At 37.4% G+C, this 17,962-nt stretch overlaps 2 protein-coding genes across 2 annotated transcripts in view; one reads left to right on the forward strand and one right to left on the reverse strand.

Moving 5' to 3' along the window:
• LOC106875875 (flavin-containing monooxygenase 5) overlaps positions 1-4,306 on the reverse strand; it is a 37,904-nt gene extending 33,598 nt beyond the window's left edge. Inside the window, exon 1 of the mRNA XM_014924177.3 lies at positions 3,932-4,306. Coding sequence (XP_014779663.2) covers positions 3,932-4,264 — 333 coding nt within the window. The 5' untranslated portion in view covers positions 4,265-4,306. The remainder of the gene's footprint in view (positions 1-3,931) is intronic.
• A 5,842-nt stretch (positions 4,307-10,148) lies between these two features.
• LOC106875763 (villin-1) overlaps positions 10,149-17,962 on the forward strand; it is a 168,682-nt gene continuing 160,868 nt past the window's right edge. The window contains exon 1 of the mRNA XM_089338668.1: positions 10,149-10,311. Coding sequence (XP_089194794.1) covers positions 10,287-10,311 — 25 coding nt within the window. The 5' untranslated portion in view covers positions 10,149-10,286. The remainder of the gene's footprint in view (positions 10,312-17,962) is intronic.

Below are 17,962 nucleotides of genomic sequence, written 5' to 3' on the forward strand. Positions count from 1 at the left end.
ACCCCAATGTAATCGGTAGAACTGTACGCACGTCTAATTTTATGAAGATAATTCGTGTATAGTTCTGCAAATTATATTGATTTTAGAACGATTGCGCTGATGAACCACAGATGATTTTACTTAAGTAAAAGAGTTGATGGGGAAACCGGTACACAATTAATTCTTTATTTTTTTAATATATTTTTCATTTTGTCCTGCCCGCCTAAGCTCTGGTATTTTGCTGAATTTTTTCTGGAGAACATGATTTTTCTTTTGTGGTTGGGTAGTTGATGACCTCTTTCTAGCATATTGGATGTCCCTCTAGTGGTCATCCCTTCTTATACACATGTAATACAATTTTTCTGAATTATCAGATTTTTTATATGCTAGACCACTGGTTTTAAATTGAAATTAATATTCAATTTATCAACCTCAGTATATAAATATATATACATATATGTATACACATATACATATATGTATACATATATATATATATATACATATACATGCATACATGTATCCTAACAGTTGAGGGAACCCGTGGAAGAGGTAGGCCCAGGAAGACCTGGGCTGAGGTGGTGAGGCAAGACCTTCGTACATTGGGCCTCACCGAGGCGATGACTACGGACCGAGACCTTTGGAAATGGGCTGTGCGTGAGAAGACCCGGCAAGCCAAGTAAGATCGTTGCCAGTGCCCCTGGACTGGTTCTTGTGCGGGTGGCACATGAGATGCACCATTTTGAGCGTGGCCGTTGCCAGTACCGCCTGACTGGCTCCTGTAGGATTTTCGAGCGAGATCGTTGCCAGTGCCCCTGGACTGGCTTGTGCGGGTGGCACATAAAAGACACCATTTCGAGCGTGGCCGTTTTCGTGCGGGTGACACGTAAAAGCACCCACTACACTCTCTGAGTGGTTGGCGTTAGGAAGGGCATCCAGCTGTAGAAACTCTGCCAAATCAGACGGGAGCCTGGTGTTGCCATCCGGTTTCACCAGTCCTCAGTCAAATCGTCCAACCCATGCTAGCATGGAAAGCGGACGTTAAACGATGATGATGATGATGATGATGATACATATATATATGCATATATATATATGTATACACACACACACATATATATATATATATATATATATATATATATATATATGTATATATATATATATATATATATATATATGTATATATATATGTATATGTATATATATGCATATATATATGTGTGTGTGTGTGTGTGTGTGTGTGTGTGTGTGTGTGCGCGTGTGTATACATATATATATCATTTGACAACATGAATTTCCACAAAGCGGATTGGGGAGCAATCAGAAAGGATCTGTCCTTCATCAACTGGTCTTTCACTGTCAGTTCCACTCACATTGAGACTGCATGGCAAGACTTTCAGAACACTGTCACCTATACATGCTCAAAACACGCTCCTATGAAATCCACTAACACAAACAGAAACTGGCTCCCTAAAAAGAAAAAAAAACACTCATCAGGCGCATCAAAAGATTGAATAAAAAAAAGGAAAATCAACCAATTAAAATACTTCCACATTCAACAACAATGAAAAGGCTGGAGTTGGAAAAACTCCATCTGCAGACCGACATGAAAACCTCCATTGAAAATGAAAGAGCTGCGGAAGAACAGTGGGTAATCAGAAACATCAAACAGAACCTAAAAGTGTTCTATTCTTATGCAAATAAGGATAGAACCGCTGTCTCACCCATTGGGCCATTGATTGATGATAACAGCATTCCCCAACCTATGCTAAAGAAATGGCAGAAATACTGCAGAAACAATACTGCTCTGTCTTTAGTGATCCCACTAATATTGACATAAGAGAAGCGAACGAAGTTGATTCCTAGCATAAAATCTTGGACATAACCTTCATCGCCTCAGACATCATAGCAGCAATAAATAAGGTCAAATACTATTCTGCTGTAGGCCCTAATAGATTCCCCGCTAGTCTCCTGAGAGAATGTAGACACCAACTTGTAGTCCCTCAACAGTTTCCTCAACAGGCCCTGCCCTGTTTAACATTGCCCCAAAATGGATCAAAGAGGAAAAGGATCTCATCACCTTTAAACGGAGTCTGGACTGATTTCTTCAAGGAATACCAGATAAGCCACCCATACCTGGATACAACTCACTCAACAAGAACTCAATACTTGAATGGACCATAAACAAAACTTGACTTAAAAAGGATTTAGATAATCCTATCAGGTGGTGCTATTAAGTTTGACATGACCTGGACCAATCTTTGGTTGAAACATATTTAAGTTTATATATATATACGTATGTATGTATGTGTGTGTGTGTGTATATATATATATATATATATATATATATTAATAGTAATGCTATGACAACAAAAGACCTCGATATGTAAATAGAGGAATTTATCTGTAATATAATATGTGACAATTATTTGGTTACCATAATAAACTCCGAGTTTCGGATGTTGGGGTGGAAAACTGCTCCGGCATCTCGCCAGTTATTAAGACAATAAAAAAATGCTATGTAAATGACCGTTAAACAAAGGGAAATTACTATGTAAATGACCATTATTAAGACTAATAGAAGAGCTATTAGAATGACCGTTGAATAAAGGGAAAAAACCCAAAAGTGAGAAAGTAAAAGCACTCATAGAATTCGCGTATGCGTGCATGTACATACATACACATACACATGCACGCACACACACCCACGTACCTGTGCCTATATGCATATGCTCACTCACACTCATGTGAAACATACATGCACACCCACATACACGCCTATATAGGCGTGTGTGTGGGTGTGCATGTATGTGTTTGATGCAAGTGTGAGTGAGCATATGCATATAGGCACAGGTACATGGGTGTGCTTTTTCCCTTTATTCAATGGTCATTGTAATAACTCTTTTGTTTGTCTTAATAATGGTCATTTACATAGTAATTTCCCTTTGTTTAATGGTCATTTTCATAGCATTTTTTGCTTGTCTTAATAACTGATGAGATGCTGGAGCAGTTTTTCCGCCCTGACATCCGAAACTCGGAGTTTTATTATGGCAACCGAATAATTGTCACATATTATATTACAGATATATATATATGTGTGTGTGTGTGTGTGTATATATATATATATATACATATATATGTATGTATATGTATATATATTCCCGTTCCTTTTTTGTCCACGTTTTTTTGACGTCCTGTACCCGGATATGTATCTATATATACATATAGATGTAGGTATGTACATATATATATGCATATGCTCACATACCATTTGTATTATTATATATATGTATATACATACATATATATATATATATATACACACACATATAATTTCTAATAGTTATAAGGCCTCACCGAGGCAAACTTTATTACATCCTCCCGCTATCGATAAAATATGTACTAGGTACTTGTATTGACTTATTCTTCCTTCTCAAGTATGCTTTTTTGTTATAACTCAACATGAAAATGAAATAGCAAGAGTGTAAACAGAAACTATGTATAAAGCGAAAACGTCGTTGTGATCGGAGTGGGCGACGAAGGTGAACGGCTTACGCGGATTACGTGACAACGAGCTGGCGGCAAATTACTGAGACAGTTTAGGCTGTGATTCTCAAAGTAATCATTGACTTTATTGGAGGATGACCAATTAACCGTGGGTGGTTTTCCTCACCACTATTAGGGCTCTTTTTTTTTTTTTAATTCACATTTTATTCGTTTCTAACGCTTTTGCTGATCATTACATTTTTTTAAACTACGAAATTGCTTTTGTATTCCTCTTTATTCTCTCCCCATCGTCGTATCCCTTGTGGATAGTAAAAAAAAAAGAAGAAAAAAAAAAGAAAGAAAAAGTCCTGAGCACTCACAGAAATTAGTAGCATTGAGTTTGTTAGTAATCATAATTAATTGTAAATAGATAAAGAATTATTACTGTTTGAAACGATATTACCTCAATGAAAAACTGGATATATTTGTCCAAGTTAAATTTTTCGGAATACATATGCAGATATTTTAAAACATACGAATTGTGCATATAAACAGGGAAGTGTAATGGAGGAGGAAAGTCACTGTATGCCATCATCTCTTTGCTAGTGTTTATCACAGTCGATTTCATAACAGTCGAACGACCAAGTTCACTTTCTTCTTTATAACACCACAATCCTCCAGAAACATCGTCCCTTTCAAAGCAGACAGGTTCAAGACCTTCATCCAGACAGCTTTTAATAGCTGTTAGCCCGCTTGCACCAGCACCAATTATTGCAATACATTTTTTTCCTTGCATCGTGTCGGTTTGTTGACAGAAAAGTTAAATAATGAAATGAATGGAAAATAACAAATAAAGGGAAGTAACTCGCATCTCCACCGCCTCCAGTGGTGACACATAAAATGACTTTTACTATGGAGAGAGAGAGAGAAAGAGAGAGAGAGAGAGAGAGGGAGAGAGGTGGGAGAGAGGGAGAGAGAGAGAAAGCCATCCAGTGAATAGAGATAACTTTTGCTCTCATTCTGTTTTTTTTTAATGTATTATAATTAGACAACAGTAAATTTTATGCACGAGCGAACGTAATATTATAAACGTTAAATAAAAGAGAGATAAAATAAAAGGTGAGGTAATCATGGCAAGGATGCTTTTGAATTGTGACTTTTCTCAATCAAAGCTGACAAAGGGTTAAACAACGTTGACATTATCATCATCATCATTATCACAACTGCAGCCGCCACCATCAGCAACAACAACAACAAATACTACTACTACTACTACTACTACTACTACTACTGCTGCTGCTGCTGCTGCTGCATCGCACGATTCAAATCGTGAATTTAACATTTAACATTTATCAAAAAAACCTCTCTCTGCCCCTAGTACAACAAGTTAGTTTCCCGAAGACGTCGAATTACCGATGTTCCACCTGAACATCGGTAGCGTGGCTAAGGAAGAGAGGAGAGGCTGTCCGTCGTAGGTAACGTTTGAGTGTGGCACTTTCGGGTGTGTTAAGCTAGTATAGGTGAATGGTTTGGGGGGGGGGACTCAAAGGCTGCCCCGGGTGGCTATGCCATTGCCGAAATCATAGACACTGTCCATTTTCCATTGTCTGCGTAAAAAGTAAAGTTCCTTTCCGAGTCATACCGACTCATAGGGCCGGTTTCCCGGTTTCCATGGCGTCTATATTCTCCACCTGGATGGGACGTCGGTACGTCGTAGGATTACTCATTCTTGCCAGCTGAGTGGAGCGACGTAAAGTGAAATGTTTCACTCAAGAACACAGCGTGTCGCTCGGTCCAGCAATCGAAACCACAATCTTACGATTATGAGTCCAACACCCCCTAACCACTAAGCCACGTACATCCACTTTCTATTGTTTAACAAACAAACAAAGATAAAAAACGAATTAAAAAACAGAGCGGTATTCATGACTCTTCTTTGTTCTCATTGAGACACAGGAGGAAAGAAAAGGACTTTGATCTCCAAATGGAATTTGATCAGGATAAATGCTATTAACTTATTACTGTTTAGTCCCAGGTTAGTAGGTCAGTCATAATCGTAGTAGTCTCGAGTTCTAGGTCTCGTGAGGCCGGCTACTCGTTTTTTACGGTGTAGAAGTAACTGAGATCATAACATTTCTTCTGAACAGGATACCAGTCCATCTCAGGGTGACTCATTTTCAGCCGCAAGGGACTGGCGCAACGTGAAATGAGGTGCTTTGTTCCTGAAGACAATGCTCCACCCGGTCCGCAGAATCATGAGTGCAACATCTTAATCACGACGTCATCTACCACCACCTAAACATGTAGACAAGTGGTTCTCAAGCAGGGTTCATGCAAGCAAAATAGTAAATTGGCAATTCACATCACTATTTTCATGAGAAAAATTTTGCCCGCATAAAAAACAGCTGTGTTTCTTTCTCAAACGTTTTACATAGTTTAACATGCTTCTGGTTTTGAAACATGTTCTCTCAGTGAGTGCTATTGCAAATCTACACAAGTCAATGTGTGAAAAAGAAAATAGGAATTTTAAAAGATGCGTCCATAAAACTAGCTTTTAAATACCGAATGGGATTTTGTTCCATCAGAGATCGCAGGACGTCCTCGTCGAGCTCTACAGATCATCCAGGACGAGGCTCATCTTCTAGGCTGTAGTTTCCAGCTCGGAATTTCTGGAATCACCGTTGACACTGGTTTACGCCTATTGTCCGATCCCCATATACTGCATTAGTATTCCTCGTTGCGTTGTTGCCTTTCCGTTGCGTTGTTGCCTTTCCGTTGGGTTGTTGCCTTTCCGTTGCGTTGTTGCCTTTATTGAATTCTTAAAGCAAAATATGCCGAATATGCTCCTTTGTCACTTCCATTGTAGCTTGAAAAAAATAACTGTTAAAATGGAACTGCACTCTTCAAAACTTGCACTAAGAATACGGACAAGGTAAAATTATTACATGCTTTTATAGCAAGTTGATACAATTGAAAAAAACCGAATTATTTACGGGATGACCCAATATATATATATATATATATATATATATATGTATGTATATATATGTAGAGAGAGAGAGAGAGAGAGAGAGAGAGAGAGAGAGAGAGAGAGAGAGAGAGAGAGAGAGAGAGAGAGAGAGAGGAGCTCATTGGCAAACACTTTCGTCCGATAGCCAGCTCAACCTACTTAGAAGCTATCAATACACAAATAAATCATAGTCTACAATCTTATCTAACGACTGTATTGAACAATATAGTTCCCGATTAAAAATAAGACGGTATTGTCACGACTGCAGTTCCTTCCGTTACAGTTATGTTCGACTAAGATTGATCTGGAAGTACTCAACAACGGCAAAGTTTCCTTCAAGTCAGCGGGTGGGGATCAACCTGCTAGATGTAGCAACCAAATTTCTCCCAATCACACACTACGCTTTTATGTTAAGAAAGGGTACACTGGAAAATGTAGTCCTATATGCATAGACAGGCGAGAATAAGCACACGCGCACATACACATAAGGAGTACGCTCTTAAGTAATGAATAGCAGAAAACCTTCTAGGAGACGGTATTTGTACAAGCCTAAATAATGATGCATTTTAATGTAAATATAATTATGAAGGCGGCGAGCTGGCAGAAGCGTTAGCACGCCGGGCAAAATGCTTAGTGGCATTTTGTCCGTCTTTACGTTCTGAGTTCATATTCCATCGGGGTCGACTTTGTCTTCATCCTTTCGAGGTCGATAAAATAAATACCAGTTGAACACTGAGGGCGATGTAATCGACTTACACCCTGCCCTGGGTGAAATCAATGTACATATAGTTATGGGATGCATGTTTACCCATATATCTGTGTTTACATACACACACACACATGTGTATAGAAATGTATATAAATATCTGTGTGTTCAATTATGAAGCGTATTATTTTTTTCATCTATTTCTTCATCAGCGTGTTATATACTCTCAGCATCTTCAAAACCACATTCTTTCTCTGGGATAGAGTGCAGGTGGCTCTCTGAGGAAAGAGATTTGTGAGCGGTGACCCAAGCTTTTCTCAAAGCGCATCCGATTCTGAGAGAGAGAGAGAGAGAGGAGGTCAATGCTCTGCGCACCTCTTGATCGAGCTCAAAGGATGAAAGAAAAAAGTCGGTCACATCGGCGGGATTTGAACAAAACCTGAAGAGCAGAGACACTGTTCAAACGATTCTACCAATTAACCGCGCTGATCTGTCTGTCTGTCTGTCTCTGCATGATTATGTATGTACGTGTTTGTGTGCATATGCATGTGTAAGCATATATATATATATATATATATATATATATATATATATATATATATATATATATATATGTATGTATATATATGTATATATATACATACTGCAGTAAGGTGAGGTTGGGCAACGAGTATAGTGAAAAATTCAGGGTAGAAATAGGGGTTCACCAAGGCTCAGGCCTCAGCCCCTTCTTACTCATCATAGCCTTCCAAGCAATAACAGGGGAATTCAAGATAGGTTGCGCATGGGAGCACCTCTATGCTGATGACCTTGCACTAATACCAGAACTAAAGGTGTGGAAGCAAGGTCTAGAATTGAAGGGCCTTAGAGTTAACCTAGTAAAATCCAAAGTCTTAGTAAGTAGGAAGGAGGATAAATCACAAATCCCTTCAGGTAAATGACCTTGCTCGATATGTAGAAAAGGTTTAGGTAGAAACGCCATAAAATGTACTCGTTGTAAGCTGTGGACACGTAAGAAGTGCAGCAATATCAAAGGAAGGTTAACTGGGAAGATAGCTTTTGTGCGTAGCAGATGCACAGGTGCAATAAACACCGAAAATGTACAGAAAACAGATTCCATCACATGTCAGGGAGAAAAACTAGAAGTAGTTGATAACTTCCGTTACTTAGGTGACCAAATCAGTTGCTGGGGTGGATGCTCTGGGAGCGTAGCTGCTAGAATAAGAATAAGCTGGTAACATTGGGTCTCTCACTTAGTGAAAAGTAGACTGTATATTGCATGTGTGCGAACAGCCATGCTACACGACAGGGAAACATGGCCCGTGACTGCTGTAATGTCAGTGTGCATGCACGATAGAGTGTAAGCGCCCTGAGAGAAAAGTTGGACATAAGAAGCATCAGGTGTGGTGCGCAAGAGAGACAACTGCGCTTGTATGGTAATGTGATGAGGACAGCTGTGTGAAGGAGAGTCACACCCTAATTGTGGAGAGAACCTGTAGAGGAGGTAGACCCAGGAAGACATGGGATGAGGTGGTAAAACACGGCCTTGAAACGTTGGGTCTCACAGAGGCAATGACAAACGACCGAGACCCTTGGAGATATGCCGTGCTTGAGAAGACCCGACAAGTCAAGTGGAATCATAGTCGTGGCCGATGCCAGTGTTGCACAACTGACCCATTTAAAAGTACCCGCCAATCGTCGGGCAATATACCGTGCTTGTGGAGACCTGTTGAACCGAGTGAAATCGATGCCGTGGCGGATGCCAGTGCCGGTGTCACGTAAAAAACACCAGTCGAGCGTGGCTGATGCCAGTGCCGCCTGACTGTCACCCGTGCCTGTGGAATGTAAAAAATACCATTCGAGCGTGGACGATGCTAGTGTCTTCTGATTAGCCGGTGTCACGTAAAAAGCACCATTCAAACGTCGCCGATGCCTTTGCCGCCTGATTTGCACCCGTACTGGTGGCACGTAAAAAACACCATTCGAGCGTGGTCGATACCAGTGCCACCTCACTGACACCTGTGCCAGTGGCACGTAAAAAGCACATACCACACTCTGGGAGTAGTTGGCGTTATGAAGGGCATCCAGCTGTAGAAACCTTGCCAAATCAGATTGGGGCCTGGTGCAGCCTCCTGGTTTACCAGTTCTCAGTCAAACCATCCAACCCATGCCAGTATGGGAAGCGACGTTAAACGACGACGACGAAGATGATGATGATGATGATGATAATGATAATACTGACTTCAGCAATGTAACTACACCTGTGCCATTGGTGATTTATTTTCTATCTTTGGACTTTTCCCCTTCTTTCCGAGGAAGAGCTATGTTCAAAACGTCAAACTCTCTCCTTTCATCGAGTGTCAAGCTCATGTATTTCTTGTGCACGTCCTCACGTATGTTTTTTCCGTCTTTTTATTCGTTTATTTGAAATGTTTGTTTATTTGAATTGACTATATGTGTGTATGTACGTAAGTTTGTATGTATGTATATATACGTATGTTTGTATGCATTTGCATGTCTATGTATATGTGCGAATATATGTATATTTATACACATATGCATCTGTAAGTACAAATATGTCTGTGTTTATTTACGTGTGTGTATGTGTATATGAATGCGAGTATGCGTATATACATGCAACTATTCTCCAATTGTGCTAAACAGAAGGAAAAAACGCAAAATAAAAACAAGAAATATAAAAAATCATTTCCAAGTCAACAGAACATTTATATTTATCTCTATTCAGTATTATTATTTCATAGATTAACAAAATCTGTAAATCTCTATGTAAAGACCAGATTAGTACAGCTTAATCTGTGGCTTCTGGCTCATCATTGAAAATAGAAGATTAATAGATAATTACTCCTGGATCAGTTTCATTAGCTTTCACTTTTTCATTTTGTCCCACCCCACTCCACCCTGCTCGACAAAAAAGACAAAAGACAAGACTCAAATTAAATTGTTAAATAGTCTCACCGAAACCAGTTTGGATTGTTTCACTCTCGGACAGTACTTCTCCGAAACGTTCACTCTATCTCTTAAGAGGATTTATCATTACCTTTAGTCTCCACCATTCACATTCTTTGATTCAGTTTTGTCAATATGAATGACTGCTATCGTTTCATAGGTACGTGTCCAATTTCATACTCTTTATCTTTGCTCACACAAACACAGAACCATGCACCACCTCTCATACGCGCGCTTACAAAAACAGGCGTTCACACAAACGCTCGCCCAAACAAATGTGTCGCTCAAATATACAAAGATTTTTATTAGAATGTTACTCAGAGTTTTTCATATCCGATTTTAGATAGAATTATTCTGATAGCTTAATGGTATTGTTCGTAATAACAATTTGCGAAATTTCAACTTCGAATAAAATATAATATATAAATTTTAGTAGTGATTATTCTCTTTGCTTCCCTTCTTATTCATACCCTCGTATCATACATACATACATGCATACATACATACAAACATACATGCATACATATATGTATGCATGCATACACACATACATACATGTATACATACATACATACATACATACATACATACATACATGCATACATATATACATGCATACATCATGCATGCATAGATCATGCATGCATACATACAAACACACATATATTCATGCATGCATACATACATACATGCATATATATATATATATATATATATATATATATATATATATATATATATATATATGCATGCATACATACATACATACATACATGCATACATACATGGTAGAAGCCATAGGCACTCATAATGAAAATAAGTACTGATGGAATGTACCAGTGGAAACTTCAATAAAATGTAAGCACAACAGGTCTGATATAATGATTTCGGATAGAGAAGAGAAACTGCGCAGTTTTGGAAATTAGCTGCCCAGCAGATGTTATCATAAAGCTGAAGATCAGTGAAAAAGAGAACACCTATGTTGATCTATTGAAAAATATGCAGTTACTCTATCCAGATTACATGTTGAGGTTTATACCTGTAATTATTGGAACCCTGGGATATGTAACACATTGCCTAAATCCTAATCTTGAGAAATTCCGCTTCTCAAAACCAGAAAGGAGAAAGCTAATTCGAAGACTATAGATCCAATCCATCACTGGAACTGAAAAAATCTGTAAAACTTCCCAGAAGTTTATCATCTAAATATATATGAGCATGTCTAGATATGTAACTATATGCATGAGAATACATACATAAAATACACGAATTTGCGCATACATACATACATACATACATAAAATATACAAATTTGCACATACATACATACATACATACATACATACATACATACATACATACATACATACATATATACATACATACATACATACATATATACATATATAGCTGATTCGAAGACTACAGATTCAAGCCATCACTGGAAATATAAAATCTGTAAAATTTTTCAGAAGTTAAGTATTTAAGTATACATGCGCATACCTAAACATGCAACTATATGCATGAGAATACATACATAAAACAAAACATACATGCAGTGGCTCCCAAACCGCACATATACACAAATGCATGCAAACATGACCTGTTGATGTCGTAGAAATTCCAACGAAGGAGCCTTGGATCTAAGTTAGAAACTGACTTTTTCTCTATTGGCAAGAAATCTTGAAATAAAACTGAATAATGACATACATCCGTACATATATACAATCACATAAATCTATCTATTTATCTACCTTTCAATCTATGTGTATGCATAGGTGGAACTGATGTTAGTTGGAGAGTAGGTAAGTTAAAATACCCCTCTGTTAGCAGAAACAAAGAACCTGGTTAAGACTGCTGCTTTCTTTTGAGGGACTCTTACGCTACCTTTCATTTATATAAGTATGAAGTCGATGCAGAATTTTGTCCAAGCATACAAAAACCTTTCTGTATATTTCACATCTTTAAATAAACTATTTTGTTAGAAATATTAATTTGTTAGAAATATTAATTTGTTAGAAATATTAAGTTTGTTCAATAAATACTGCAGTTAGAAATGAATACTTGTATGCGTTGATTGTTCAATAGAAATCATCGTATCTCAGGGCATAGAAGACGCACGGGTGTATTAGACGCACCCCGATTTCAGCAGCTCATATTCAGAAAAAGTTTTTAGTGTATTAAAACATTTAGTGTATTAAAACATTTATTATTATTATTATTATTATTATTATTTTTATTATTTTTATTATTATTATTCAGGTCACTGCCTGGAAATGAACTCGGAATCTTGGGGTTAGTAGCCCGCGCTCTTAACCACTACGCCACATGCCCACGTGCATGTGGCGTAGTGGTTAAGACTGCGGGTTACTAACCCCAAGATTCCGAGTTTAATTCCAGGCAGTGACCTGAATAATAATAATAATAATAATAATAATAATAATAATAATAATAATAATAATAATAATAATGATAATAATAATAATAACAACAACAACAACAACATGGACGTGCTACACCGGGCTTCCTATTCAAAAACAAATCTAATCCAATAACATCAAAGGAATTAGATAAAGGAACCCGTGGAAGACTTGAAGGAAGCGATCTTTTAACGAAAATGATAAAAAAAAAAAAAACGAAATTTTAGTGCCATACAAAGCACAGTTTCTCCTATGCACGATGTCTCAGTGAAACATGTGCGAAACACATACACGAGGTCAACATCGGAAAGTTTACAAATTATAAAATAGAAATAGAACAAAACAGTAAGTACATAAATTGAGTAATTACGTTTACACTCGAATGTCTACACAATCATTTATACATTTTGATACCCATAGGGCTACACATACATTTCAATGTTTACGCAACTACGTGAAATTTACAGGACACACATTCCCGCATATGAGAACGCGTGTCACAAACGAAGCAAAAACAAAACATTTTAGTTTTCATTTTTCGAACTAACACAGACAGAGTGAACCATTCATAAGTTTAAAAACACCATTAAAAACTATGCTCGGAGATAAACCTATCAGCAACAAAAAAATACAGACGAATACAGATCTGTTAGTCTTAAAAAGCTACGATGTTTACACGCAATAGAACTCAGTGACTGTGTTGTCTCAAAAAATTGACCCTAAACAGACAAATCCGTCCTCTAATGTCAACGTCGAAGCTCGTCATGCCTCATTGATTACAAAGCAAATTACAAGTCAGATTAGTCGTCGACCGGGTCACAAAGGGCCACGTACTCGATATAGATCTGTTAGCCATAACAAGCTACGTTACGAGCAATGTTTACATGCAGAGAACTCGGAGACGGTGTTGTCTCAAAACATTAGACCTAAACTGATAGATCCGTCCCCTAATGTCAACGTCGAAGCTCGTCATGCAAAATACAAACCGGAATGGTTATCGACCAGATTACAAAAGGTGACGTACTCGAATGAAGAACCAGATTCGATACGAGAAATCAGCTACTGGTTCAAATCTTCCCGACATACAGGAGATGGAAGTACACCACAACCGGAATATTCCAATCATCAAACAACCAAAAGAAAAAGAATGAAAAATGGTCTAGGGAAGATAATAAAGAAGTTCTTACCGCCTTCTATCATGCCATTTATTTCCCCACAAATAAATCTAATACTGTACAAACCTACTTAAACTGGAGACAGAAACATCTTGGAGTAAGACCATACATAGACAGTAACAAACTTGCTAACGACAAAAGAAACATTATGAAAAACAATTACTAACTGAAATAGAGATTGACCAACTTAAACAAACAGAAAGGGATAAAAGGAACGAAGCTGCAGCTAAAGAAGATACTACAGAGAAAATAATAATAGACCAGCCCAGGGCTGATGAAAATGCAGTAATGATTGAAAGAGTTAATATAACTAATAAGCAAAGTAAAATGCTCTCTGAACCAACCATAACCACTACGGCAGATGAAAATCAAATAGATGAAGAAAGTCACACAGAAATTGTTACAACAGAACTACATGATCTAAAAAAATCAAATCATGATTGAATGGTTGAAAATTAAAGAAACCAGTATGAATGAACGCGATACTCTCCCAAAAATTCGCAATTCTAACCAAAACCTGAAAATAATTGGTAAAATCCGCCTTGCACTTAAGGATATAATTTCAGTTAATGATGTTGATATTACAGATCTCAACCGCCTGTACTATGCATCCGCAAAAATCTCAACGATTCTCTGTGGTGAGAAGATTAGAAAACGACAACGTTCCCACAAAAAGCCTTCTTGGCAAGAGCGTATTCAACACTAAATGAAGCTACTTAGGTCTGACATAGAATATTCGAAAAACTTTAAGTTTAACAAGACTATCAAACCTACAAAAACCCGAAAATTAAAGAAAAAATGTATGAAAACCATATTTGACATTGATACCACCATAGAAACCATCAAACAAAAGGTATGTGTTAAAGCTGCCCGCATAGCATGGTATGAAAAGCGCGTTAGATTCTTCAGGGACAACAACATATTCAAAAATAATCCCCAAAATTTTTACAGGAAGAAAGGGAAGATACTAGTTACAGTAAAGTTTGTCCCATCAAAAGAAGTGCAGGAATTTTGGAATAAAATTTGGGCAGAAGAAAAAAAAACACAATGAAAAGGCCCCTTGGATTGATAGAATATCTACAGACTTAGACTCCTTAGAGGAGCAAAAGTGGGAGGGTGCCAATGTAGAAGATATAAGATCTGCTCTCAGGAGGTCAAGCACAGGAGGTCAAGCAAATGGAAGTCTCCAGGAAAGGATAAAATTCCTAACTTCTGGTTGAATGCCTTCCTAGAGAGCCATGAACTAATAACAAAACTTTACAACAATGTTTTGTAACATCCTAGTATGATCCCCTCTTAGCTAGTTAATGGTTTAACATTCCTACTTCCAAAAAATGAAGAAACAAATGAACCAAAAATTTATCAACCCATAACCTGCTTAACAACAATGTATAAAACGCTAACATCTGTCCTGACTGAATATACCTATAGTTTTTTAATAGAAAGTAGCATATTCCCTAATGAGCAAAAAAGATGTAAATGTGGATCTAATGGTTGTAAAGATTAGCTACTCATCAATAAGATGATCTTAGAAGATTGTCACAAACGACACAAAAACTTGACAATAGCCTGGATAGACTATAAAAAAGCATTTGATAGCCTACCACATAGCTGGATTAAGAAATGTCTGGAAATGTATAAAATAGCTCCTACTCTGCGAAACATTTTGTCTGTAACTATGAGATCATGGAGAACCACACATTGACTATGAACAGTGACAATTTAATCTCTAAATGCTGGAGATGTAAGAATTTCATGTGGCATTTTCCAGGGTGACTCACTATCACCATTCCTCTTTTGTCTAACCTTTCTCAAAATTTCTCAATGTTTGATAAAAATATAAATCATATCATTTACATGGATGATTTAAAGGTATTTGCAAAAAATGACAAAGAACAAAAGGGCTTACTAGCGATTGTTAAACAATTCAGTGATCACATTAGGATGCAATTTGGCCTCGATAAATGTGCAAAAGCTACCTTTATCAAAGGGAAATTGACAGAAACATCTTACGTTAACCTTGACCAGCAGAATGTCATAAAAGAGTTAGAACCAGCGAAGAGCTACAAATATCCAGGGGTAATTGAAGGGGACGGAATCAAACATGCAGTGATGAAGGAAACGATCAGAAGAGAATGTTATTGCAGGGTAAGAGCAATACTGAAGACAGAGCTGAATGCAAGAAACAGGATCGAAGCGATCAATACTTTAGCCATACCAGTCGTGACTTACAGTTTCAATATCATTAACTGGTCAATTACTGAAATATGTAATCTTGACAGAAAAATATGAAAACTGTTGACAATGCATAGAATGCACCACCCTAAGGCAGATATAGAACAACTTTATCTGCCAAGAAAAGAGGGAGGCTGTGAACTTTTACCACTGGTATTAACAATGAAGATTGCCACAATTGTCCTAGACACCTACCTGAAAAACTCTGAGGACTGGATGTTAAAACTTGTCTCAAAACATGACATACTCAGTAACAAAACAGGCAAAGGAATATCTAAGTGAATTCTGAATACAACAAATTTCAGAATTAGATTACTAGAAGCAAGCGCAGAAAAAGCTAAGCGCATGAAAACACGTGCTAAAATTTCTGCCTTAGATATTCTGACTGGTAAATGGCAAGAAAAACCTCTCAATGGTAAATACCCAAAGAGAGCGAATAATGCCGATGTTGACAAAGCCCTTACCCATGAATGGCTAATGGCTTCTGGCTTAAAATCAGAAATAGAAGGGTTTATCATCGCAGCCCATGATCAATGCCTTTTATTTTTCTTATTTATGCGCCCTTTTAAAGCATAACCAGGCTCATGGGTCCGGTTTCCCGGTTTCTATGGCGTATGTGTCGCCGCCCCCCGCTAGCTGGAAGGGATGCCAGTCCATCGAAGCGTTACTCAAGAAACAGGAAGAAAGAGTGAGAGAAAGCTGGGGAGAAAGAGTACAACAGGGGTCGCCACCACTCCCTGCTGGAGCCTCGTGGAGCTTTAAGTGTTTTTGCTCAATAAACACTCACAGCGCCCGGTCTGGGAATCGAAACCGCGATCCTCCGACTGCGAGTCTGCTGCCGGAACCACTGGGCCATTGCGCCGCCACAAGATCAATATCAATATCAATGCCTACCTACAAGGAACTACCAGGCCCACATATTAAAGAACGGCAGCTCCCCAATATGTCGTGTGCCCTATGAATGATAGCAAAAGGGGCTGATTGCCAATATCCTACGTAAAATACTGCCTATGTAATCTCAAATTTTAAAACAAACATAATTTTCTTATGGTTTCTTAAACATTCACTAGAACATCATTATGCACAAAACAAAATATATGGCACCCTAGGAATAACACCAACATGAACTTCTAACTTTTTGTCTCTTGACGTTTCTGGGTGAGACTTGGAGCCAACTTGTACAAATGCAAAGCAAAAGTCAAAATAAAATAAATAAATAAATAATAATAATAATAATAATAATAATAATAATAATAATAATAATAATAATAATAATAATAAAAACAACATCGAAAAATACCTTAGGAATGAGAATCCAGGTTCGAAATTTTCCCAAGATACCTGATGAAGGCTGGAGGGTATATCATATATATATATATATATATATATATATATATATATATATGCATTATATGTATATATATATGCATATATATATGCATATATATAAATATATGTATGCATGTATACATATAATCACACACATGTGCGCGCGAGCGCAAATGCTGCAATGTGTAAATGTGAAGATGCGAGTAAAGATAGAACTAAATAAATGCTATAGATTGTTCAGATATTTATTTAAACTGGAGATTTGGGTGTTCTAAATTTTTCCCGTGTGTAAAGATTGGCAGTAACTTAGAAGTTTTCGTTTGTCGTCATGAGGCAGTCTCATGACAGTGAGCAATACGAAACGTCTCAACCTTTTACTTGTAAAAATTAATGAATACGTACTCTGTATTCTACTAAAAATATTGAGTAATCCTACAGTTCAATGTTACCTTGTTCTTAAATATAGCTTCACATAAAATCAAACACACATACGCGCGCGCACACTCACACTCCTCTTCTTTTCAGACTGGAGCGAACACGTTACAATGAAGTAGAGAAATTTGAAAAGACAACACGAAACCGGTTATTTCTCAAAATACAATGTTTATATACCAAAAAGATTTTATAACATTTTTCTAACATAATTTAAATA

The sequence above is a fragment of the Octopus bimaculoides genome, chromosome 2 (assembly GCF_046866305.1).
Source record: "Octopus bimaculoides isolate indiv1 chromosome 2, ASM4686630v1, whole genome shotgun sequence".
NCBI classification, from domain to species: domain Eukaryota; kingdom Metazoa; phylum Mollusca; class Cephalopoda; order Octopoda; family Octopodidae; genus Octopus; species Octopus bimaculoides.